Source organism: Psittacula echo (assembly GCF_963264785.1).
Source record: "Psittacula echo genome assembly, chromosome: 8".
In the NCBI taxonomy this organism is placed as follows: Eukaryota; Metazoa; Chordata; class Aves; order Psittaciformes; family Psittacidae; genus Psittacula; species Psittacula echo.
In genome coordinates this window covers 11866477-11894282 of record NC_137744.1, presented here as the reverse complement: position 1 = coordinate 11894282, position 27806 = coordinate 11866477, and the positions used below count along the sequence as shown (strand labels likewise).

The following is a 27806-nucleotide window of genomic DNA, read 5'->3' as shown; positions in this document are numbered from 1 at the left end:
ATTCTATAAAGGAAGGAAGCATGGATATGTATGAACTGGGAGACAAGAGGGACTCACCTAAAGCAAGAGTACAGCCTGCATTTCCTTTCTGTCTCCTTAGTGCAAAACAGAAGAGAAAAATATGCATCTTTATTATTATAGAGAGCAAGTAATAAAAAAGAATGATTATTTACTTGCTATAGAAAGTAATATCCCTGGCTTTCCAAACAAAGATTAATGGTGTTGAATCTGTGAGAAAGATGTTAAAAAGCCTAGTCAGGAAAGTCTTTGTTTTATGCATTGTATTACACGTTGTGTCAGTATGGCTCAAAAGAGGTGGATGGAGGCAAGCCTATTTGGGGGGCGGGGGGGGGGGGGGAGTCTAGACAACTCCAGCTACTTCATCATTTATCTTTCCTTGACTTCTGCAAAAGGGATGACTTGAAGTTGTACAGTACAAACTGGGATGGCTGCAGGGGCACTTTTTTCTTTATGTGAACATCTTGGAAATGCTACAGCAGCTACTCAGACTTGGGTTTCACCTTGGGAGCTGGGACAGATGCCTCAGGGGACCATGAGATTGTGTGTCCTTCCTGAAAAAAGTGTTCCTTTAATTGCCTGAGGCACTGCTTATCTAGGCAAATGTGATTAGTAAAAAAATACCAGCAACTGAAAAACGGAAATAAATCACCAGCTTTTATAAACTCACATGAGTTGTCGGGGTAACAACAGCTCCTCATGTTTACAGTGCTAAAGTGGGCATTTAGGCATCTTCTAGAACTGCTCAGAGCTTGAGAAACTAATGAGCATTAGCTGCTTAAAAATCTTTTGTATTTCTTTGATGACTGGCTGTTCAAGAGGTAATTGATGGTTCAGCTCAACACTTTAGACACCAGTAAGCCTTTGAAAATGATACCTTTTCCTCCCAAGCATTTTCATTTCCAAAAGGACATGTGAAAATGATGGAGTGATTTGTCTCAGTAATAGCAAAGTGAGGTGACTCTCTATAAGCAGCAACTGTTATGATAGACATCAGATCACAAAGTCATGGTTGGCTAAGCAGAATAATTTTAAATACTTTGATAGATGCTGACAACAACTATATATGGCTCGCACTGATGCAGAATGACCTGCATGAAGATTTGCAGCACTTGGTGGAATCTCTTGCTTGCTCACTATTCAGTACAAACCCACTCCTAATCCCCTCATGGTAGTAACTCCTACGTATTGTTCAAATTACTTTCTTTCCTGTATTTCTCTTAAATCTAGTTGAATACATGAAATGCACTAGTATCTTTGCTACTTTTAAGACTGCTGGATCTTTCTTTTTGTGTAAATATATCCAAATGTGGCCTTTAATAACTTGGAGAAGATGTAATTTTCCTGCTCTTGTGACATGTGATGCCACTGAAGGATTTATCTCCCACAAAACCTCATTTTTAGAGGACTACAAGTCTCAAGTCATGTCAAAAAAAGCCCTATTACCTGTAGGTAGGTAAGGAGGGAGACAAGGACCCGTATCTTAGGTATCTATGTGGATTCCAGGATTAGCTGTGTTGCTAAAAAGATTGCTTTCACAGGAGGAGTCTGGGTATAGCCACAGAAAACTTGGCACAGTATTACCAAAGCTGAGTATCTTCAAGAAGGAAGGTGGGTGGAAGAAATTTAAGGCTCAGGAAGCACTGAGAATTTGTGACTGTGGACTTGAAGGAAAGAGGTGTAGGGGGCTGCATACCACTAACTCTATGCTTTCTCATAAAAATGATTTTATATAGGAGAGCGTTTCTTTCTTCTTTTCCTTGCTTCTTGTTTCCTTTTGAAAAGAGCTTCACCTTGCCTTTAAAGCATGGACAACTCATTTGTTTTTGCAAAAAGCCTGAAGATGTGTACAGATGTGACCTGAAAATAAAAACTACTTTGGAGGTTTCACCCATTTCCTGTTCAGTAAGACTTTCAGCTCTTGATTTAACTTGGAGAGAAAACGAGTCTAACTAACTGACAAAGATATAAATAGTGTGCAGACAATGACAATTTGCTGAGGTGGGTGAGATGAATCAACTTGTGGTGGGGCTGATTTCTTCTGGTAACTATAAAAAGAACACTGATGATTAAACTATACAAGACACCTCATGCTTACGTAGCTACTATTAAATGACATGAATCCCACATGAATGACAAAATCGAACAGCAAAAGAAGCAACATTTATTATAGAGAATCATCTCTGGAGGCAATAATGCTTACAGTTCATCTGTCAAAGGGCCTTCTATTATCACTGGAGTCTAAATCTCTTGCCCAGTGGATTAGAGAGTACAGTACTGCCCTGTTAGGTATAGGGACCATCAGTTCTCTACATTAAAAGGGTAGATCAGTGCACAATTTTTAAGAAGTCACACACTGATTCCAAGGGAGCAGCTTTGTTTAAAAATTGATAGTGCTGTGTGACCCACTTTATTCAGAGGGCAGAGGGTGGCCAGCATTCTTTCTGTCATCTGTGCTATCAGAAAGCACTTGGAGCCAGGGTCACTTAATAAAGAAGAGAGGGCTCATCTGTTCTTTCACTTCTGAGGTCATCAGGGAGTCCCATCACCCTAAGTCTCCTGTTGAGGATAATCCTGATCATATATTTGGGACAGATGAATATTTATCTCAGTCTAGAAATGCAAGGCTTATTCTGTGGCATTCCCTACCTATTCTACACCCTTTCCACATACCCCTAATACCTCTTAAAAACTGGCTGATTTCTTAACTTGGTAATGTTCTTCATAGAGGAGACAAGACCCATTGGAATACAGCACCATGTGTTAACATGTTAACAGAGAAGGAGAGCTAAATTATTTAGTTTGCTGTCACATGGGAAACAATGTTTAGCTAATAGTGAGGTATTGGCAACATGTTTTCCTCCACATGGGGACTGCATTCAGAATAATATTTGTTCATCCAGTAGAATTTTACCCCATGCCTTCTCCCTTTATCTTCAAATTCAATGCCAAAGTAGGAGTCTTATTTGTTTGGCCATTCAAGTTCCTTGAAAAGAAGACAGTGCCAGATTTTGCCTCCCATGTGTATATATACCTTAAGAGCAGTGTGACTGACTTCAGTAGGTAAATTCGGGAGGACTCCAACTCAGCAAGAGTAATGATGGAAAAAACCCAACTCTCTGGAGACTGTGGGAGACCTCTCATCTGTGGTTTTCTGGTGGCAGCAGTATCTGTTATCACAGAGCAGCAGCACATACATTCAAGAGACTGTACTCTGGGATGCCGGTTTGTGTTTTAGCGGCTCCAACACTGGATGCCTGTTTGACAGCAACAACAAATACTTCCACTTATGTAAAAGCCATTATAATATTTATCTTCTTCTGTGCCCTTGTTGAGATTTCTTACTTATTTTATTTTTTCTTTAATAACAGTGACAGCTTATTCAGTGCAATGAGATCAGGAGGGTCAGGGCAGACTCGTAGGACTCTCTTGAGGAGAGTTTTGTGGGCTGTTCACACTTTTCCAGTCAGCTGAAACACAGAACACTCCAGATTGAGCTCCCTGGATTTCTACCTGCCAGTTGGATTTGTTACCAAACTCATCAAGTTGAAGAGAATGTAGATAGTTTTGGATAGGCAGACATCAACCCAGTGCAACTGGCTGCATGTGTATGCCCTGCAAGCAGTTATGGGCAAGCAAAAAAGCCAGGTGCTCACCGTCAGGTTTGGTTATGCCAAAGCCCATGAAAGTTTGATTGTGGCATATGGGATGGAATGTTGTGCTGGAGCAGCCTGTCTCTATATCTGAGTGTGAGGGGCCCTCCTTTAGGGCTGTGATTCTGTGTCTCTGTTACAGTTCCACTGCTGTTCCTTACTTCCCTGTTGCAGAAGCAGCCTGGCCCTTACTCATCCTGACTGCTCAGCGCAGAGGCAGCAAAATTCATTATAATTCAATTAATAAGCAAAATTCAACAGATCAGAGAACTAGCATTGCAATCAACATTGCAGTCCATGTTGCTAAATGGAGTTACTTCAGCTAAGGGTATAGCCCCAGTTACTTTTACATTAGTATTTTATTAATTTGGAAGAAACTGTTAGGGGTACTATTAAATGGTAATCTCATATAATGGCAAGTATTCTGGAAAGATGCTGGCAAGGCTTGCAAAGTTTTGTTAAGTTTGCATTCGCAGCTTTCACTGTGGCTTTTTTACAAAGCTAAACTTAGAGGATTAAGACCGCTCTCCTCATGGTACTCTGTTTACCAAGGGAATGTTGGTCAAAGAGAGAAAAGTGGACAGCTTCAGATTCTTCATGTCAGTGCTACTTACAGAACAAATATCCATTGGCAGAGTAAAAGCCTGAAGAAGAAGAAAAGACGCTTTCTACCTATTGTGCAAGAAATCAAAAGGTTCCAGTGAATTTCTTTGAGTGTTAGCAAAACTGCTTAATCTAGGATTTCAAAGGGTGATCAAAACTATTTTCAGTTATTCCTGACTTGCACTTGTATCATTCCAGACTGAGCTGCGTCTTTTTGCCTAGTACATTCCTTTATTTAAAGGCAATAGAAAGAAGAGAAAGAAGGGAATTTCAATGATCAGACTTCCAATGTGTGGGAAATATGACTTCAGTCCTTCCTCTGGAACGTTTGAATAAGACCAAATAATTACACGCTCCTCACTAATAAAAAGCAGAGGAAAAAAGAAACAATAACAGAACATTTTCAGAAATCGGATTTTTGTTATCTGTAATAATACAGGAAGCTTATCTATTATGAAAAGAACAAGCCTGATTCTAACGTGGCATAAGTATTTGCATGATAATAAGGTTATGTATTTTAGATTAAGCCAATGTATTGCTCATAAAAAAGAAGAAACAGCTGTGGCCATCCTTAGGAAAGCAGGACTTTCTAAATGTGACTTTGCGCATGTCCCAAGACTCTACAGCTAGTTTGCCTTGAAAGAACATTTACTGTTACAGTGTAGTTGCCATTGATTACAGACTTACATCCAAATTCTGAGGGTGGCAGCATGGGCATTGCTAAGTAGCTTTGATCTTTCAGAATAACTAAGGAGTCCCAAGTGAAGAACACAAAAATATCCCCTCCTGTCTTACTACTTGAGAATTAAAATGGTTTGTAAAGCATCAAATGTATTAAGATATCAACCAAAGAGTTTTATTGCACAAATTAATTATTTGCATCCCAAAACTAACTAGGTGGTGACCTTCCAATGGTATCTTTCTTTAAATGTGACAAAAAATTCCAAAACAGTGGCAAATTGTATTGGTTCAAAAGCAGTGAAATTAAAGTGAACAACATACTGCATTGTTTATGCTGTTGATTCATTATCGGTATAAATGTTGACTGCTTAGGTTAAGAGGTCTACAAAACAAAGTGGATGCATCCTAAGCTACTATAAACCATTACAGGGCTGCTTATGGAGCTAAACACTGTTTACAGCAGCTGAGGTCATGGATACCCTTACTTAAATAATAACCTCTGTTATTCTTGGGATAGGAAAGTTAATACTTAAGTCTCTAAGATGAGCATGTTAAAAGGATCATTAAATGTTTATATTCATTGATCTAGATTTTCCCCAGAACTTAAAGAGAACAAGTCTTTTGAAGGACTATTTGAACTACTGCTTTTGATGTCCTCCTATTTGTTCAAGACAGATGGTTTACACTGCACTGCTATAAATATTTTGTGGTGTATCCTGTATCTTATGTTGTATTTAAATAGCCTCTACACAACTGCCAGTTATCTAGAAGTATAAAATCATGCATGGGATCAGAACACTTACCACATCCAGCCAAAAAATCCCCATGTCATTTATAGTCTGGAAACCAGGAATAATTGCTCAGGTGTCTCATTTCATGAAGTAGCAAAGAAAGTGGGAGCATAAGTCTTAGCAGTTTCAAAATTAATATGGTCACAAAATCTAAATCTAAACCAGAATAACAAGCCTAGCCAGTTAATGGATTTCAGTTGGTTAATAAAAGCCAGTTTAAAAGTGGAGGGGAAATGGTGGCATTTTATGGATATGCTGCCATAGATTCTTGTAGCATGTAGTCCTACATTTACAAATCAGCTGTCTGTTGCATGGAAGCATCCTCAGATTACTAGTCATCACTTGTCCACATACATTCCAGAATACATAAATAATTGGATTTTACATTATGTAGCTTGGCTGTAATATGGAAAAATATGCCCACTCTTTGCAGTCAGTGGGCAAGAGAATTATTATGGTAGCTGTAGAGTAGAAGAAAGGAGAGGTTATAGTACAGGGAAGAAATAGAAAAGGAAAGTTGAAAGAATTTCTTTCTCTCCCCAGACTGCCAGGTTCTTATTTCAGCACCTGTCTGCCACTCAGAGCCTCTTTCGGCTCTTACTAACATAAAAGCTGTCTGCAGTAGCCAGACTGACTTCATGCAGAAAAAGGTTAATAAAAAATAACTAGTATGTTAAGAACTTACTATTGCTGAAACGATTCTATAGGGCAGAAACAGACAAGGTCTGTCTGATTCAACTCAGCCAGAGAGAGAAAATTTAGGAGATGGGACTGTGCATTTTCAAGAGTTTAAAAACAAAGCATAGCTTTCCCCCCACCCCTTTTTCCATGTTTGTCATCTCTTTTTACAAGGAGATAGTATTTTTCCCTGTGCAAAGTAATCTTCATGGTCTGTTTTTAACTGTAAAAACAGAAAACCAAACTAAATCTGAAATGTACACACTACATTCTTAGATCAGAATAACATATGCCAGGGAAAGAAGCAGTAGGCTATTGCTGTCTTTGGATGAAACTATAAAGCCATAAGCACTGACTTTGAAAAACAATTACACTTAACATTTCTCATCAGTAAATCTCACTAGGCTAAGGCAGAAAGTATCATTCTTCTCATTTAATGATGCAGAAATTAAAGCATGGGGGCACAGGTATGCTTTATGCAAGGTCACTGGCAGAACTAAAAACAGAACACTGATTTCTCAATTCCCAGCAAATGAGCTCTTAACTAGGCCTCCCTATCTAAAGCAAATAAATAAATAAATACAATAGTATAAACAAAGTCCTTGGTAGTTCAGTTTCAGGCATTCACTATGAATTATCCATTAAGACTCTACAGCTAGGAATTATTCCCACACATTATTTGGAGAATAACAAGAAGTCATGGAAAACATAAGCCACCGGCAAACAAACTTGTAAACATTGCATTATGGAAAAGAAGGCCACATTAAAGATAAGAATTATCCATTCAGTTCTGGTAAGTAGCTTATGAGTTAGATGGAATGGTAAATATGGTCTCAGAAAACACAAGCTAAACACCACACCGCTAATTAAAGTGTGAACTGTAGCATTAATTACTTTCCTCACTATCATTGTCTTTTCACATGAGCCATGCTTCTGTCTGAATTGCAATAAATGTGGTACAACTTTAAGGCTGGAATTTCTCAGTTGTGCAAGAGAATTGCCTGTCCAGTTCTCTTACCTATTAGGAAAGCAGTCTGTGTACCATTTCCCTTCAGAAGTCCCACAAGAAATAGGCATTTATGTAAAGCTCTTTAAATTATGAGCGCTGAAGTCCTTAGCTTTCTAGTAGTCTCCTTTTAACATCCTGACAGTTAAGACAACTATAATCTACTTTCCCCCCACCTCCTTTTTTTTCCACTCTCTTGCATAAGAAGGAAAAAAAAACCACACAATACTGCTGTTAGTTTTCCTTTTAATTCACTAATAATCATAATAAGCCCCTCTAAAACCTTCAGGAAAAAGAAAAAACAGAAAATTTGAAAGGCCTTTCCCAACCTCTAACCCCCTCTTTTTCCTATTGTAAGTAAGCACATAAGCTGGATATTATAAGGTTTTCTATAGATACTTATTAGTGTGTATGTGCTTCAAGTTGGAATACATCTGAACAGAAGAAACAGCTCAGCAGAACACAGCAGATGTGATGGGAGCAGTAAAGCTTTGGTAAAGCTTTGCTTACTTGTGTGGATCACTGAGTTTCTGAAACTCTTCTGAGCAGTTCAAATCTCAACTGCGCTGGTACTTGAGGAGCTTGGCTACTTGTGAAAGAGGATAAAGGAAAAACAGACTTAGCTGAACATATTGCATTCATATTGCATAGCAAGAATACAGTTAGGAATAATCGAGAATTAAAATTTAGCAGAGATATAATAAATTTGAGATTCCGAGCAAAATCTCACCCTCCCAGGAGCAGGAGATGTGATAGCAGTTAAGATTTCGGTCACACTTTAAGCCAACGGGTCACATCCTGGAGCACTCAAACATTACTGAAAACCTAGTACTCAATGATTCAGGTATGAACTTGGAGTATGCTGACTTGAGATTTATGTGAATAGGTGATCAGTTTGGAAAACTCCCAAATGGCATTTTAAGTGATGGTAAGAGGACGTAACCATTTCTCTCTCTCGCCTGCCATTCTCACTTCTGTGAGTTCAGTGCCCACCCCTGTTTGGTGAGATTCTTGTCACTGGTTCCAGTCCCAGGGGACTCCATGGACGCCATTCAGGTGTAAAGCTAGCAAAGGTACTCTGCATCTGCACCTGATTCGCTCAGATTTGACTTTACCCTGAAACCTTTAAAAGCCTCTGTGACAGCTTTGGTATGTTGTTTGTTCTTATGTGATTAGAAGAAAATGTATGTAGTCATTACATTTTCACAGTTCTCTCAAAATTCTCTGTTCATTTAAGCTGTCCAGCTAAGATACTGGCATGTACCAAGTCAGTAACAAATCCCTGGGGAGAATAAAATAGTGTATAGCATGGGAAAAAAACTGCCTCAACTCCAATTCCTCTGCCTCTCAGAACACAAATCAAGATGTCTTAAAATAGACTGTCATATTATCAGTGTTCTCAAGGGGAATTTTTTTCCAGGCTTTTGTATGGAAATAGGTCTTATCTCAAGAGGAGGTAACTGCAACAGGTCTATATACATTAGCTATGCCTTTTCCAACGCAGACAACATTCTTAAAATGGCTCTACTGCCTCCTACTTGGAAGATAACTGGTGCCTAACACTTCTGGCTCTGGGGAGCAATGCACATGCAGGGCGTGAAAAGAAGATAACAAGGAATCTGTGTAGCTAAGACACAAATCTATACCTGTTCTGCCACCACAAAGAACCCTGACGTCATATTGCAGACACTTTGTAATGTTGGTGTAATTTCTATTATGCTGCAAATACAGATTTACATTATCTTGATATCTAAACAGTAGTGCCACTTTCCTTTTTAAGATAAGCAACAATGTTTATGTTGCTCTTGGTTTGTAACTAGCCACATAGAATCATAGAATAGTTAGGGTTGGAAAGGACCTTAAGATCATCTAGTTCCAACCCCCCTTCCATGGGCAGGGACACCCCACACTAAACCATGTCACCCAAGGCCTGATCTGAACAGTTTGGTGCAAAGTTAGGTTTTACAAAGGACCTTAGAAGTTAAAAGATTATGGCGTTAATTACAGAAATGTTTAATTCATTGTATTTTTTAAAATAGAAATAAGAAAGATTCAGAAATACTGCAGCTAGCTCTACCCCAACTTCACCTTGATCACTTTTTCAAGCATAATGCATTATCAGTGGTAATATAGATGCATGCACAAATAAGGTAACAATCAGAGATGAGAATCAAATTCTGAACTCTTCAGTTACCTGATCGTCCTTAAAGATAATGGAGGTGCATCTGGCTTCTATTTACATCCCTCCCAATGTTTAGCAGCATGTAACAAAAGCTGCTGCTGCAGTCAAATGGGGACTCTCTCTGTTTATGAGTCAGGAGGAAAACTAGTTTTATGATGTCTTGTTTTCAAACTTCACTCATACTTTTGAGTCTGTTTGGTCTTTAGAATGACTGCATCTCTGACTGCAGCTCCAACATTTCTTTCATTCAAAATAATCTATTCATCTGTATTCATAAACATGTCAATCTGCTGGTTCAAAAAAATCCAACCAACCCTCCAATAACAAAAAACAACAAAAATCTTCTCATTAATCCACCTCCCTCATTAAGTAGGATTAAAAAACCTTAGTTAAAATGTTTGGCCTTGTGCCCAGAAAAGCTATGAGATCAATAATCCAAACAGACTTAATGATCCTCTTACAAAAGAATAACTTTTGTACTTCTCCTACAGAACGCTTCAGAAAAGTGAAGGGAAAAATACAAGAAATGTCACATCATCTGCATAAGTTAATTTATCTGTTTGTTTGGAGCCATACAATTGGGGGAAGGACTTCAGGAAATAAATCGGGGTTTTTTCTTCTCTCTCCGTTAAATGACATTTATTGTCTGCAAAAACAGTAATATGAGAAATCACAAACTGTATCAGTGATTAGCCTGTAAGAGCCTAAGAAGTTTCATTAACATCTCCAGTATCTCATTTCACTCATGAGCAGTTTAATATTTATGGCATTTTTATTCCTATATATCAGTATTCTTTAAGACTTTTATTTAGGCAATTTAACTTGTTGGTATCCTTATTTTGACACTACTAATTACAGCTTCTGACTTAAAAAAGTTTGATTTTTATTTTAAAAACCTAAATATTGATGGGAAGAAAAAGAAAACCAAGCTAAACCCTGCTGTACAGTTCTCTATCAGCACAAGGAGCACAATGACTTTGACCGAAGCAGGCTATAAACTCCTTGGGGAACATTTCTCTCATGGACTGAATGGAAATGTCTTGACATAGAGACTGGCAAATACTCAGCAGAGCATATATGTTGCATGTGGGTATGCTAGAAAATGATCAGGCTGGGCTGACTACAGCTATGTGGGAATTAGATGTCTAATCAGTGCTCCTCATATATCTTCTTTACAGTAGCTGGAAAAATGCAGGCAAATCTATAGCCCAATTCATGCCATATATTCTGAGAGGGAGTAAATCACATCTGAATGGCCTGTGTTTTGCTATTTACTCTGGAGACCATACACAATCATTTTGAGTAGTAGCTAATTTTGGCAAGATTAACCCATGCTGAAGACAACTCACTGAAATTACAGCGAGGTGTGATGTGATGCCAGTAGTTTCAGATAGTTCATCCATTTGTTCTTACTCAGAAATGCTGCTTGCATAGCCAGGGTTGGCACATGGTAAACCAAAATGCTACTTGATCTTACACTTCTCTGCTCAACGAGTGGAAGAGTGAGTAGCTATGCAGACCATCTTCCAGTGTGGCCCCCCCCCCCAGGAATACCACTGGGATCAGATGTCTCATTTCACATGGGGCTACTCAGCAATGTCACAGGAGGAGGTAGAGGGCTGAGCTCTCTGTGGAGCAGGGACATCAAATCCCTTGAAGGCTGTAATAGGTCCTCCAGAAGTAGCTAGGGAAGAAAAGAAGAGGCCAGAGGGACAGACATCAGAGGAAAGGTTGCAGCATTACACAGTGAGGGCTTGGGAAGCACGTAATAGAGGTGAGGTAGGAACTGAGCAAATGCTAGAACCTGAAAAGGATGAAATATGACAGAAGAGAGAGAATGCAGAAAGGAGGAGTACCAACAAGCATTTGGAGTGGCTCTGCAGCAGACTTGAGAACCCAGATAGAAAGTATGGAGCCCTTTACAAAAAGTAGCATTTGTTTTGCAGGGAGTGAAAACGAGGGCAATTAAACTGTCATCCATAGCTAGCAAAGCCACAGCATCGTCCTAGGAGACAGATGCCTGACTAGAAACCATAGGGCTTTCTGGCCACAGTGGTGTAAGGTTAGCACCTCTCTCCATTTTGCCATTAAAGTTACTTACCAAAATCCAGGTTCTAAGACCACTGATAAACTTTACTTCATGTTTACACAGAAAGATCTCTTAAAAAATGTATTAATGCATTGGAAGTGTACTGCCCCTTATTTTCAGTGGAGATAACTGCTGAGTTTTAACAGTCTACACCGTTACTGTTTCTGTAAAGGTCATTGTACCCACTTTTGCAAAAGAAGACTAAAAAGAAAGAAAACTATTTGCATCCCATTTTTCTGAGGGAAAAAAAAGATGTTTTGCTAACTTGGTTACATAATTTTCATAGTTCAACTTTTCAAACTATGAAAAAAATTTTTTTCACTCATTATTAAGCCCCTAGCCAGGCAAGCAGCTCTCCCCTGACAAGCAGCAGCTTCCAGGGCTACATAGCTAGAGAAATGTAGAGACCTTCCACACAGCAGCTGCCGACACACTTTCCCTGTTAAACAAATCTCTTTAAGCGTAACTGAAAAAAATCTCCTCTCTCACCTAGACACACTATGAAAAGAATTGCTTAATAGATGTCAGCTGAAGGGTATAAAAACAAACCTAAAAGACCTGCAGCAATAATGATTTTTTAAGTTGGCACTGGTGATGCAAAATAAAATCTAATCACTGAATAAATTTCACTAGGAAAGCTGAGGAAATGTAAAGCAACAGCAACCTCTGTAAAATATGGCTGTGCTGCCAAAACAAGCATGCTAAGACAGTCTGAGACTCAAAACAGTAAGAATAAACAAGATAAAGTTTCTAAAAGAATAGATTCTCTAACTCTATTGTTTGCAAGAACTAAAAAATTGAGAACATTTTTGTAGGAAAAATTGGCATTTTTCTGAACAAAAAAACCCTGTAATTTGTTCTAGTTCACTAGAGAATAATAAATAATAATATGCTAACTGCTAGAGTGCCAGGTATAACATGGAACTTGTTTTCAGGTAATACCTGCAAAAATCATACCTGGAAAGAGTTAATCTCTTTAAAATAATACTTATACTTTTCTTAGTGTTTCAGTAGCAAATGCTTTTAATTACCCAGGGAAAGGAGCCATAATAAGACAATCACTACTGGAAGCTTTCAAACAAGTACCTCACTCAAAGATGGATTCTATTCCAGTCAAACGTTCCAAGTTCGACTAATGTGATACCATTTCACCTCCTTCTTGAAGTGAGACCATTTTGTAGACTGATTCTTCAGTAGTTCATTGTAGCACTTCAGATTTAAACCTGATCTAATGAACAGCCATAGATGCTATGGACTCTAAACATAAAGAATTGATACGTCAGCATATTAATGTACTTAGATGTCACATAAATCATTAGAAGACAAGTTTACTGAATGACTCAGATATCTGGCAATACACATGCAAAGCCTCTTTAGCTCTTAAATATAAAACAACTTCCTTTTGGCAAAGTTCTGATGAGAACAACATTGATTGTAGTTATTTATAGCTCAAATGCTACTGCTGAAAATTTCTCAAATTGTAGATTCTGTATTATTAACTATAGTAAAGCTCTAAAAATCAGTCAGCAGAGGCCACTTCAATCTCTGCATGATAATAAAGGATTATTATGTGCAGTAACCTATTTATGAAAAGGAAACAGTGTGCTTCTTTCAGACCCCATCAATTGCTTTAATAAGGAATTGAAAAGCCTGGCCTACTTTATATGCAGATCACCATCCCAGTTGCATAAGGATTTACAATAGACAAAACAAACCTGTTTTTGTTGTAAATAAGGGCTGTTTGTTTAAATTGCACAATAATGTTTGCATCTAAAAATTATTTAGAAGCTAATAAGGCTTAAAGTTTGACTGTACGCTTGTTAATAAAAATGTTTTCAATATTCTTCAGGAAGGAAATGTAAATTGAAGGTGATAACGTAAAGCTTGAAGCAAAATGGGCCTGAGTTAATGGGAAAGGAGAAGACTCACTGCATTTGTTCACTGATGGTATTAAGAAAACCAATGCTGAGAGTGGAATTCAGTTAACTTAGAACACCATATAAATTGAAGATACTGCACTTAATTTTTTCTTTTCTAGTAGATGAGAATTATTGCAATATTACTTTTACTTTAGAGACTGAAAACATAGTTCAAACTACTGAATGTTAGTGTGATGCATATACTGATTTCTGCTATCTTGATTTGGAGGACTCCAGAGACCCAGGTTCAAATTTTACTTTTGGCATTGGTTCATTTGCCTGTATGTTAATAAATTTAATGAGGTGTGGGATGACCCCTGCTGGTGTCCCTGCTTATGAAAAAAATATGTATCTGGCAGAAAAAGGACATCTTAATTTCAGCCCCCAAAAAATTACAAATATAAACTCAGTCATAAAATGTAGAAAAATTCCTAATTCAGCGCATCAAATGAGTAATGTTATCCTAAGTATGAAAATAATCTTAAACCACTGAACATATTACTGTGTTAGAGCTGCAATGCAATGTATTAAGAAGCACATTAATTGTTCAGTTCACTATGACATTGTGTTAAACATCTTTTATTAATGAGCTGTTACTCCCAGCTGAGGCATTTGATAACCTCTAGTCCATTGCTAAATCCTCTCAGTTGATTTCAGTGAATCACTCTAAACAAACCTAGAGGGAAAAAATACCCCAATAATTTACATTTAAGTCTGTAAGGTCCTAGAACTAGATTCATTTAAAGAAGGGCAGCTTTCCTATAAATCAAACTTTCTGATTTAATGCAGCTGACATATAGATCTATTTTACATTTTTTTTAATTTCAAAAATACAACACATTAAAATAGGTTCCATTTATCAAAGCTAAGAGCAACAATTAAGTAATAATGTACTTAAAGTGCAAAGGCACTTTAACACAAAAAAGTGACGCCCAGTGGCTATACTTGGTAATTGAAACAGCAGTACCGTATATTATTATTTACAAAAGAAAGTCATAGTCCAGGGAAAAAAAAAAGATCTTTGGAGATCTTCTATATAATACATTAAATTTTCACTTTGAAATGAAAAAAAAAAAACAAAAACAAAAACAAAAAAAACCAAACCAGAAAACAGAAAACCCAGAGACCCCTTCCTCATTTCTTTCCAAAGCAAAAACAATTATGCAAGATCTATTACAGAAACATACATTTGCAGTGACAGTTCCTACAGAAGGGTCAAAGGAAAGAGACATAGAAATAACTTAAAGGGAATGTTGCAAAAGCAACACCATATCCCTGCTATGCTGTAAGGGTTCCATTTCTTTCTTACTCCCTCTCTAATTTAAAAAGTGGAAATGTTGGGAATGCCACAGATGACACCAGCACTGAGTTCAGGCTCAATGAAATGTGATGCTGAGTTCATCTAAAAATTTTCCTTTGTCTCCCACCTCCCCCCTCACAGCTGACTGATTGCAGTTTGTTTTTCCAGAACTTCGAGGTAGTCTGGTTCTGTTTGTAGCTTTCCTTGGAGTAAAGGATGCTCGGGTTTAGACTGTTCTGCAAAATATTTCCTGGGAGTTCCATACAAAACAGTTTTATTTATCCTGTCTTGGTTTTGGCGTCTTGATTCATATGAAGGGGCAAACTGCCTTTTCGGTAAGGTGCAAAAGTTATAATGAACTAATCCCCCAGTGGGGAGTTCCTTGACCCTTTCTGCAATGTTTTGATACAGAAGCTCTGGTTCCCTTGGTGAGGATTGCTTTTCCAGTAATTCAGCTGCACTGATTGTAAATGCAAGACTGGTGGGGTCTTCCTTTTTGTGGTCAAGATTGCTATAGCTGAACTCATGGAGATTCCTGTAATAAGCAACTGGATCCCCTTCCTTTTGCATGTAGATTGGGTTTTGGCACATCTGTCCAACAGGAGGGGGAATGTAGTTATAAACATGTCCTTCAGTTTTATCATGGGTCTCAGTGTTGTAAGACCCATACTGGAGCTGAAATGAGCTTATATCTAAGTTGTTTGCACTGCTGGGCATGCTTTGCACCCCCTTCCGGCGCTTAAGGACAAAGACAAACAGGCCTGCCCCAAAACAGACTGACAAAATGAACACAACCAGCAAGCCTAAAATTAAGACAGACAGTGGAACTTCTGTGTGTATTTCTGGGTAGGAACTGGGCGAGATACCAAGGAGATGAGGTGTATCTGTGTTCTGGTTCATGGAGAAGAGAGAAGAATCTGACAAATTGGGGTTCTCTGGGCAGATGGCTTCTTTGCTCAGGAATTTCAGATGCTCTCCAGAGTGCTTGGTGGGAGACTCACATATGACTTCATTGATAACTACAGGGGGATTTGACTGTTGGTTGTTCTGATCAGTGACTTGCTCTATCCAGTTCCTCAGCCCCAGGATGTCACATGTGCAGTCCCAAGGGTTCTCCTGGAGGTCTATCTGAATCAGAGCTGAGAGCTGGTCCAAGACTCCTCTCACAGGCAGGTGTGAGAAATGGTTGTTTCTAAGGTTGAGTCTGGTGAGGGAAGTGCCACCAAAGACGTTGTCAGGCAAGGATCTGAGCAGGTTATTATTGAGAAATAACAGATGAAGATTACTCAGAGCATCAAAGGTGCGTGGCAGGATCTCCTTAATGACGTTGTACTCTAGGTAGAGATATTGCAGGCTGTGCAGCCCATCAAACATAGATGGGTACAGAATCTCAAGGTAGTTGCCATTAAGATAAAGTCTACGTAAACTTGTGAGATTTGTAAAGGCACCTTCTTGTATCACTGCAATTCTGTTATTTCCTAGGTGTAACAAATCCAGAGAGCTGTATTCTACGAGATCGGTTCTATAAACGACTTGCAGATAGTTACTGGTAAGGTAAAGTTTCTTTGGACTGGTTGGCCTAGGGTGGAGATCAGAGATGTTGCTTATCTTTTTCTCTTGGCAGTTCACATTTAAGCCGTTGTCTGAGCTCTGTGAAGTACAGATGCAACCAGCTGGGCAGGTGATGGGCACAGGAGACTTTGTCTGGTAAACCATGATAGGTCCGAATATCTGTCTGTCTTTCGACACGGTGACACGGGGTGTGGGGCGGTTTCTCATTTTGGGTGGACGGCTGGCTTTTGGGGCTCTGGTGGGATTGATGGCAGAGTTGGCTGTGGGGGACAGCCTTGAGATGTGTGGGTCTGAGAGGACAGGGTGTTTGTCCCTCTGGTTTGAATCACTGGAGCTTTTCCTAGGGCAGAGATCTTGCCTTGTGAGCTGGGTCACATCTTTTCCATGAAGCCTGAATGGGGTTTCACAGACTATCTCACCCACAAACACGGTGATGGTGTCTAGCCAGGCCTTGAGTGGCAGCAAGTCACAGGTGCAGTTCCAAGGGTTTTCCTCTAGCTGGATTTCCATGATGCCTCCAATGTGCTCCAGTACACCAGCAAAAGGCATCATCTTCAGCCGGTTCCCCCGCAGGTCCAGGTGAGTGAGGAGTACGAAGCGGAAGACATTGCTGGGCAGGGACAGCAAGAGGTTGTCATTGAGAATCAGCACCTTGAGCTTGTTCAGCTTACTGAAGGCCCCTGCCTCAATGGCGCTGATGTAATTGTAATCAGCCTGCAGGTACTCCAGACTTTCCAAGCCAAGGAAAGTATCCTCCTTCAGCACTTCCAGCTTGTTGTTATTGAGGTGCAGCCTTTTGAGGGTGCGGAGGCCACTGAAGGCCCCTGTGCGGATCTCCTGCATGTCGTTGTTGCCCAAGTGGAGGGTCACGGCATTGGAGTAGTTGACGAACTCATTGGGGAACAGGCGGGTCAGTGCGTTCCCGTTGAGAAACAGCTGGTAGATCTTGGATGGTGGTGGCAGGAGGAGGCTGACAGTTGTAAATCCTTTGTTTTCACAATTAATGTTCAGCACGTTCTCCTTCTCCTCACAAGGGCAGCGACTCTTGCTGCAAATGTCTTTGGCAGGTTTGCGACTCTCTATCTGCGAGATCCCAGCCACTGTTAACAAACTGAGCAACCAAACACCCTTCAGCATCTTTATGCGCCGTCGATCCCCGCTTCGGTACCTACAGTCAAACCTTTTAAGACAGGTAAGGAGAGAAAGAAGAAATCCCCAGTGAAAACAGCCAGGGGCAGAGGCTGCATGGGGAGGGCACAGCTGTGAAGTTGGGAGGATGCGGAGCAGCGGCAAGGCAGAGACTTGCCAAACTCCTGTGAAATCCCCCCTCCTCCACCCCTCCTTCTCTCGGGGAGCGCCCGCGGAGCCGCTGTGGGGGGAAGCCCCGTCGGGAAGCGCTCCGAAATCCGGGGTTCCTAGCGCTGTCCACCCCGCCCGAACTCTCCGCCCGCCGCAGCCGCCGCCTCTACGTCGACGGCAGAACAGAGAGCGGCTCCGTCCCCTCCAGCCCGGCCCAGGGCAGTCCCGCTCCCGCTGCCCGGTCCCGTTCACTGCCGCATTTCAAACCTGGACAAGGGGCGAGGGAGAGATCAGTGATTTATCCCTCTACCGGCATCGGGGCGACCCCGAACCGCGCTCCCCAAGCTTCCTCCCGCGCTCCCCGGCTCGTACCTGCTCTCGGGGCACCCGAGGGGGCATCAGGGGCAGGGGCCACCGCCGAGTGCCGCCGCGCCCCTGGAGCCAGGCGCCCGGCGGCGAGAGGCATCGCCCACCGCACGACTCGGTTGGAGCTCAGCGAGGAGCCGCCGTCCCGTCCACGGCGAGAAGTTGGGCCGGGCGGGGACCGAGGAGCGGCGGCGAGGCCGCTGCGGAGCGCGAACGGTTGTGCGCGGGGCGCGGCTGTGCGCGGTGCTTTTGCCGGCTGCCCCGCGCGGAGCCGCGCTGACGTCACACGGGGGCGGGAGGGGGGACACGCGTTTTTCCCAGCCCGCCCCGTTTCCTCCGGTTCTCCCCTCCCCGGTGTCTCTCGCAGCCGGCTCCGCGCCCGGCCCGGCCGCGCATCGTGGGAGCACCCTGACAGCACCTGCGGCCGCGGCCAGGACAGCGCGGGGACTCGGAGCTGGGGAGCGGAGCAAGGTAAAGGGTGGATTTACCTGGGTCAGGAGGATTTTTGGGCCCGAGTCCCCAAGCCGTGCCCTCAAAATAGGCAGTAAGTCATACAGCTTCCTCGGCACGAGTCCGCCAGCAAGCGCACACGTAGCGCGCACACACACCGCACACCCGCACACTTACACCACACGCACAATCTGGCTCTCGGAGCAGCGGTGCTGCGAAACCCGGATCTGGCGTTAGCATCTGCCCCCTGCTCCAGCGGCAGCTGTCCCCTTCCCCAGACTGCCGCGCCGGGCTCGTCCAGCGCACTGGTGTTTGCTGCACCTTCGGGGAAGTTGAACACCTTCCACCAGGCTGGGCAGGCGGGGAGGGCGGTCAGCCCTGGGCCCGGATCCTACACCCTCTAGGATGCTCACCTGAGCCCTGAGCAGCTACGACCACATCTAACGCGATCATCCGCACCGCCTAGACTTAGTCCCACCGCCAGCCTGCAATGTTATGATACAGCGTTTGGCTGCCTTTAAAAAGAACCAGCTGTTGGATGCGGGTTACTGTTAAGCACCATGCACTGGGCACAGATTTGTTTTGGGGGAAGGGATGGCTGCTCTTGATCTCTGTCTGTCTGGAAGGTAAAACTTTGAGTTCAGACTGGGGAAAACAAAGACACTCCACAGTGAATTTTTCAAAGTGCTAATATATACACATACTTCGCTTAGTCTATAAGCACAGAGGTTTGCTGCCAAGAAAGTGCTGGGCTTGGCAAAAGTGGTACTGTTATCTTGTATTATTCTCTAGCCATTAAGTATCAGAGCCCACATTTTAGGAGGAGCAGTCTAGGAGCATTGTCTATTTTCATGGAGCCCATGAGATAGGAAAAGGTGACATCCTGCAGCAGCCAGCACAGATGCCTTCACAGTGCTGCTGAGCAGGAATAGTGCTGGAGTTTGCATTCGGGATTGAAGCAGCTGCAACTTCCCTATCTAAAATTTGGAGAGGTTGTGGAAAAAGCAGGAGCATCCTGCACGGAGCATGCTTTTGGTGTGATGCTGCATGAATTTCAACAAGATGTGGATTCTGAAATGTACTTAGAGCTGCTCAATTTCTAGCTCTCTTTATCCAGCTAAATTCAGGAACAAAAATTGCTAAGATCAGGAAAGGTATGTGTAGCAGATCTGAGGTTTCACAACACTAATACACCACCAGCCAGGTTATTATTCTCTGAGATTTTTCACTTGTTTTCTGCTTTAAACATCAGATGATGGTGTCTGGGGAGCAAAATTGGACTAGTTACAGAACATAGCAAATCTGATTTTCAGACCTTTCTAACACGGTCTAGGGGCATGAGCCTAAAATGAGAAGGTGAAAGTAGACCCAGGTTAATGTTTTTTGGTTTTCTGAAGGGAGCATATTCATACACACACCTGCCCACACTGACACATGCAGAGACACACACCTTTCTGTAACCTACCTTCAACTGTCTCACCTGAGTAGCCCTGCACGGCGTAGCCAGCATTCACAGGTCTCGCTCCAACACACAGTAAAAGCTAAAGGCAGAAGTAAGTCCAGTGCATTTCTCATCTCACAGTGTATGTTTGCTTCATGTCCGCAAGTTTCAGTGACATGCAGCTTTCTGGTGAGCAGGGATCATGTCCTGGAAGTGGCTCATGGGGCAACAGATACTGTCCCACTTGCTGGTATTTACTAGTACGCAGGAAATGTGTTTGTGGTAACTGCTAATGCTGCCTTGGAAGGCAGAGTGTACGCATGGCATGCCTCAGCAGTAATTACCAGATTCATGTGGGATGGAAGGAACAGCATGTTAGGGGATTGCAACAGTAATAAGACACAGAGATGATACTGATTCTATTACACTGCAAATGCGTGCATATAATAACTGCTGTTGGAGGAGGATGAACAAGGGTTTTAAAAAAAATAACTACAGCTTTTTATTTGGGAACAAAGTCATGGTTTCTCAGCATGCCTGAAGTGCTTTATAATCCCTTCAATTAAAAACACAGAGTATAAAAGAACAGCTTTTTTCCCCTCACTTGTTTTACTGCCTTTTTATTTTGCATGTTGAATGCAGGAACATTTTCAGGCTATGACTATCTGGAAGCCTCCAGAAATGGAAGGCCAGGAGGCAGGTTGATGCAGCAGCCTGTGAGGGTTTGGGAAAACTCAGTGTTAAGCCCGATGTGTAGGCATTGTGAAGGTTTAAATTTTTCCCCAACCACTTTGCAGTGTTCCCTCATCCTCCTTTTTGGAGCAAAGTTATGAAGTATAGATTCATAAACTTACAGATTCATAGACTATAAGGCTTAATAGAACCATTGTGGCTTTTGGATCTTGCATAACCCAGGCCGTCAGCTAAATTGAATTAATTCCTGTTTAAACTGGTTCATACTTCCTATGGAAAAAAAAAAAAAAAAAGAAAAAAAAAAGAAGAAAAAAAAATTCAAAAAAACCAACCAAAAAAACCTCCAAAACTGAAAACCCAGTAACATATCCAGGCCTATTTTAGCAGTTGCCTATGATGAAAATCTTCCATACTGTTTGCCAATAGCTTTCATCTCCCACAGGTTGAAAAAATGATGCTTTCTCTACAACTCTGAATCTGGCTGCCTTCAGTTTGAAATTTTTGTCCTTTTATTATTCTTGTCTTATATCCCCACAATATTTCATGGCTTAAGAACCCTTAATTATTCCATACCTGTTTCCCATGGGGCACTCCCAGACTGCTGCAGTGCAAGTATGAACTAAATGTTTGCCTGATACCAACTTCAATAGTCTGTGTTAGTCCTTTGCTGGTGCATATGCCAGAGCAGCTCTTGGCTCCTGCATGGTCCTAAAGCCGCCACTTTGTCTATCTGCTGGCAGGGGGGGTGGGGGAAAAACACCAGACCATGGTATGAAGCATAAGCACATCACATTTGGCACAGATCATTGCCCTTCCTGCCTGATGTACATCATGCTGTTGTCCTTCTGAGCAAGGAGCAGAGTAAGTCTGGAAATGTGGAGATCATTTTCTTTCTCCACATTGTATCTGCAGGTGGGTGCTAAACACCACTTGCACATCTTATCACTTGGTCTGTTTCTGTTTCTCTGTATATAAATGAAGGAATAAACATATCCACCAAGTTTCATGGAATAAAGAATAAAAAAGCAGCAAGAAACTAAGCAAAAATCTCTTGTGAGTTGGATGGAGAGCAAGATTTAAGTTTTACTGATAATTACACACTACAAGGTAGCCTGGGTGCTGATGATGGGTAAGGAGGGATTTTTATGTAGTATAAATAGATGCCAGAATTTATTTTTGTGAACAAAACGTATGTGGTGAAACAATAGGAGTTTGTAAATTTAGGTGTTTGGTGATTTCATGTGTTCCTCATTTGTGATTCTGAGCTGCATAATATAAGATGCCTGTAACATGTCAGCTTTTAAGGTTCTGAGAAAGTCATCATTGCTATTCAACAAGTACCCTATATTCTTGCTTTCCAAGGGGATATTTCTCTGTATGCCTGTGTGTGTATGTATGTTTCTTTTTGTAGCTGGAGACATTCTCGCTTTGTGAATATGTACATTTTTGAACCTTTCCGGTACTGTGAGTGGGATATTTTTGTGCCTCACTTAAAAGTAATTATTAAGGAAATAAACAGTTTCCAGATTTAGCTGTGCGCAGTATGCAAAATAATTGTTACTTGTAATCCAAGGTTTTATCTCATCCAGCAGCACTGGAAAGTATGCTGAAAAGGAGAAGGTGAAAGAGGAGGCTCTGGTTTTCGCTTTCTTTCTTTGGGCAAGGGACAGGCAAGGGGTGAGTGAAGGAGTGTGATCATAAAAGATAGGGAGGAAAGAATGGGCAGGCTGCATCCTCCATGGCCCCAACATCCATCCCTGCTCACCCATGTCTCCCAGCAACAGCAAAATGGTGCAGCATATGCTGAAGAGAGGCAGAGGAGAGAGATGCTGGTGATGAAGGCTTTGTGGAAGGAGAGCCAGTGGATGTGCCAATCTGTGGACAGAGGGGCACTCCTGAGTGACAGTGACTTTTGAGGGTATACTGTTTACTGAGTTGGTTTTTGCTGGCAATCAGTAATTGACATTGCTATTACCTGTAATGAATTTTATTGGCTTCCAGATGGAATTTGTAGCTCCATTTTCCCCAACAATCCAAAGATAGGAAGAGCCATGGGCTACTTCAGAATATTGCTTACTGGCACTTCATGACTACCTGCTGTATAAAGAAAAGAATTTAATGAGCTACACCTTAAAATCAACATGCTTTGTAATTCTTCCCTCAGTTGCTGCTTCCTGCAAGGACTCAGAGTCTGGCCAAGGATACACATTTTTGAGGCCCATTATCTAATTATAACATAATTTTTTGTGAAGAGACTTTGCCATGATTTGTTTCAGTATATCTGAGGCAATCCGTTCTGTAACAGCACAGCATGATTTTACACTGGTGGTGCAAAATACAGTCATATAACTATCAGTTTCTGATGTTTTGTATCATTAATGTGGAATCCTAACTTTCTTAAAAATAGCAAGTGAATTTTGAGAGTTATAATAGCAGTAATACTGGTTTCAGCAGGAACTGTGATGGAGAAACTGTCTGTCATAAAGCATCGTTAGGTAGCCTGTGCACTGAGGTTACTGACAGACTCACCACTATGTAATTAGGATTGGACTTTATTTTAGCTTTGGCCCGTTTCTTCTTTCTTGCACGGAAAACCAAATTTCCCCTCCCCTTGTACACACACATCTTTTAGCATAGGACCCAGCAAAGTACTGTAAGACGGTATTTATGGATGTATTCATCCTATTCAGCAAAGTAATGTGTCTGATCCAAAGCTCTTTGGTGTCAGTGGAAGGACTTGATTTCAGTGGGATTTGGATCAGATCTTGAACAAATGTTTAACTTATAAGCATGCACTTAGCTATTATTAAGTGGGTTAAATATTTTCGGAAGTGCTTTGTTTCATCATGTCAATAGGTCTTTTTCTCTGATTGATAGAAACAGTGAGATGAGTCTTCCTGATGGTAGATACTCTGTGATGACATTGCTGAACATCAGGAACAAAAAAACCCAGAGTTTTTTCTGTCCTTAAAACAGCAATGGATTTATCATTCCTTTCATTTTGGATGAGGAATGTCTACAGTAATATTTACTATTACCATTTATAAGTGCAGTTTTTCAGATTTCTTCAGTCATAATCTACATGTTACATACTGTGAATGCTTTTAACTGGAAATGTCCCATCATGCAAGCACAAGTGCGCACAAGTGTTTTTAGTAATTCAGAGAGTCTTGTTGAAATTATCTCATCTTGCTTTACTGAATGGACATGCCTTAGTAATGAGGCTCATATTTGCATAATGCAGTTGCTCTATGGGTAGGATGAATGTTCACTGTTGAAAGTCTGGAGGGTTGATATGAGAGGTTTCTTCCTTCTACCTATTAGTAGCAAAAGAAACATAATGAAATCTTCCTGTATCATTATTTTTATGGCAGTAAAGTTGAAAGAATTCAAATCCCACTGTGCTAATGACATATCTAGCAATATGTGAGGAACAGGAGGAATAGGTGGCATTCAGTCCTGGGCAGAGGGCCAGTCCAGGGTGATTCATCATGAAAGCCACCAATTAAGACCTCAAAACAGGGCTTAAGTGGGACTCCAGTACCCTATCTTTGAGTTAGCTTTCTGCAGTGGTGGGGGGGAAAGTTCCTCAAAATGAATTATTCATTATAAATAATACGTTCTATTAGTTTAGCCTCTTTTACCTGATTCCTTGAATTTATTTAATTGAAATTACTCACCAAATAATTTCTATGAATAATCATGGCCTGAGGATTATTTTTGAGCAGTTCACAGTGAGCATTTCATATTCCACATTCAGGATGAAAGCTGTGTCATTGAGTTGTCATTATGCACAGAGGTCACATATTTCTGGTTTTGCTCCAGAAAAAAATGGGATGAGTGGAAAAAACCCCAGTATTTTCTCATAGTCCATGTCCCCCAAAAAATTCTTTCCATTAAGTTATTCCTAAGAGATGTTTGTGAACAGTTGCTGACTGTGGAAAAATTTGGGCAGTCATTGGCTTTTGGTTTTTTCACCTGTTTTCACCTAACAGAAATGTAATTGTGCTGTATGTGTCTGCACAGTATGTGAATATGTCTGGCTTTCAGACAAGGTCCCCTATCTTCACAAATATTTTGTACCAGATTTGATGAAACCTATTAACCGTTAGAAGTTTTTAGTTTCCCACTTCTTCAGCAGAAGTAAGTGGCTGGAAATTGCTTTACTAGAGAAAGAGTTGCAGCCTGGCTTCACTATATTGAGTCTGGATGAGATGGAGTTAATTTTCCCTCTAGCAGCCCTCATAGTGCTCTGTTTTGTGTTGGTAGTTAGAAAGGTGGTGTTGACACACCTTGTTTGGCTGCTGCTAAGCAGTGCTCCACAGCATAAAGGCTGTTTCTCCAACATTCCTCCATCACCAGTAGTCTGGGGGTGGCCTAGATCTTGGTAGAGGACACAGCCAGGACAGCTGACCCAAACTGACCAAAGGGATTTTCTATACCATATGACATCTGCTCAGCAATAAAATCTAAAAGAAAGGAGAAAGGGGGGCATTCATTATTACGACATTTGTCTTCAGGACCAACTGCTGTGTGCTGAAGCCCTACTTCCCAGGAAATAGCTGGACATTGTCTGCTGATGGGAAGTAGAGAATAAATCTTTTGCTTTAGTTCACTTCCATGCGTGGTCTTTGCTTTTGCTTTAATAAACTGCCTTTATCTTGACCCATGAGGTTTTTTCTATTCTTCCCCCCCTGCCCTGTGCTGCTGAGGAGGGGAGTGATAGAGCAGCTTGGTGGGCACCTGGCATCCAGACAGGGTTAACCCACCACACTCATCCATTGTTATATATCAGAAAAATCCACATCAGAATTTGGCTCAAAACTGAAAATTTTGATTTTTGGCTTCTCACCCCACTGCGTTTTCAGGAGGTGGGAGGGGAACGTGTTCTTGAGCATTTGCCTTGTTGTTTTGCAGGCTTCTACAATATCGAATGAGAATGGATTGGAATAGCCCTACAGTTTGAAAACATTTTCCCTTTAGGTCAGACACTTGCCATTATTTGAAGGGCTGTTTCAAGGTCTTTTTTCAGCATAGGCTCAATGTGAATATTTCACCATGTAAAGTTATAGAGGTGCAAAAGAGGTTGTGGGACTGATGGTGAGTTTTGGTGTCAGAGGTGAAGCTAGTTTATGGCGAGTTACTCGAGAAGTTACTCAAGAAGCCATCTGGAGTCAACAGGAAAGAAGAAGTTACTCTGAAAAAAACAAGCAGTTTATCTCTGAAAAGGGGGTATAATAAGTCAGAGTAAAATAACAACAAATGAAGAACAGTGATGTAGCTTTTAGGAAGAAAGTTTCTTTCCTGGTTTTCCAAGGATAAGAAAGCTAAGCCTCTGAGAAGTAAGGACTTACTTTGTTTGGGTTTTTTTTTTTGACTAGAGTAAACTATTCCCTGCTGTCTCTGAGCAGTAATCATTTACCTGAAAAATGCCCTATAATATTTCTCTTTGTGGAGACGAGTCGGTTACAAATAATGACTTTGAAGCGTGATGTATAACTCAAAGTGGCATGAAAAGAAATTCATGAGACAATTAGAACTTATGAGAATGGTGGTTGCATTAATATGTTGGGGAGAATCACTTATAATAAAGAATTCTGAACTCCAGGGAAACATTAAAATTTATTTGACATCTGAAGTAGCTCCCTGAGTTGTTATTGCACAAAATGCGATACTAGCATACATAAAATCCTGACCTAGACTTCAGCTGTTGACAAATTTCCCTTTGACTTCATGGGGCCAGGAATTCAGCTGACTTCTACTCTGGGGAGTTACATAAAAATACACAAAAACCTCAAGGACATTTTATGCTGAGATTTAGGTGCATAGGTAGAAAATAGGCATACTCAGAATCTCCTCCCCTATTGACAGTGATCAAATTTTGATGGTGCTTAAAATTGCTCAATATCTCAATTTCAACATTATAGTTTGCCTGGGATTGAAGTTATTTTCCTGGGCATCCTCAGAGCCATTTCTGTCTTGATAGACTCATTTCAAATCAAAGCAGGGATGCACCAAACATTGCTCATTAAGTGAAAGGACAACAGAAAGAGAAGTTGCAATACTGGTTGATATTGTGGTTCAGGATGCTGAAGATATTTAGTTATCTCTCTTCTAGCCTAAATGCCAGGGGATACCAGGGGACACCTGAATGTAGTGAATAGTCAGTGAATAAGTATGTGTACTAACTGCCACACGTAGGGGACCTTTATCCTTGTGGGGTGTGTTTCTAGTCCATTAGATTCCATGTAGAATGGAACAGCTTTGGCAAGAGGGAGTGAACATTTGGCCTCGATCTAAAGTCTATGTATTCTGTAACACTTGTGGCATTTCTTTCCATAACAAAGCATATAATTGATGAATAACTTTGTACGGCTTGTCTTTGTTTTTTGTTTTTTTTACCATGAGTCTTTTTCCTGTCAAGCAATAAAATCCTTTGCACAGCAGGAGATTTCAATGACCACTTCATGACTGAGCAGCAAGTGAAGCTGGTAGAAGTGGATGGCTCAGCCAGCTTTGGTAATCAACTGTGGCTTGGAATCTTGAAAACCATGGGCAAACCCAGTTATTTCTGTACATATTTCGTCAGAATATTGCAACTACTACGCAGGTTAGCATTTGAGCTTTCTGACTAAAAATCTTGTTGATTTTGCAGACAGAAGTATTTGGCTTTATTATTTCTAACTGCTGATAATGATGCACTTACAATTATGTAGGGATATGGTCATATAGCTATGAACTGGTCAGTGGTCCTGATCATCTCATTGCAATACTTTATTTTTTAGAGCTGTTGTGGGTTTCTGAAGCCTGTCTTTCCTTATAACAACTGCTTGTTTACTTTTGATAATATTTTTCTTACTAATACAAATATCTCTTCTTTTGACAGAATACTTTAGCATCAACAGCTAACAGGTATAATTTTGTAAATCACAACTTACACTGTATCTGTAGCAGGATTTTGCTCAAAAGCAAATGCATTGCACTTACAAATTTCTCCTTCCAGAAAATATTTTTAGTTGGTTGTTTTTTTGTTGGTTTTTTTTTTTTTTTTCCCCCTTTTTGTCA

The 27806-nt window shown here is 40.9% G+C and overlaps 1 protein-coding gene across 1 annotated transcript; it reads right to left on the bottom strand.

Moving 5' to 3' along the window:
- Window positions 1-15055: 15055 nt before the first annotated feature.
- On the bottom strand, window positions 15056-17629 carry SLITRK2 (SLIT and NTRK like family member 2; the record flags this gene model as incomplete). The annotated part of the gene is made up of 1 exon (XM_080624892.1): window positions 15056-17629. The coding sequence occupies one exon, from the start codon at window positions 17627-17629 to the stop codon at window positions 15056-15058; it is 2574 nt and encodes an 857-aa protein (XP_080481018.1).
- Between the last annotated feature and the right edge of the window lie 10177 nt (window positions 17630-27806).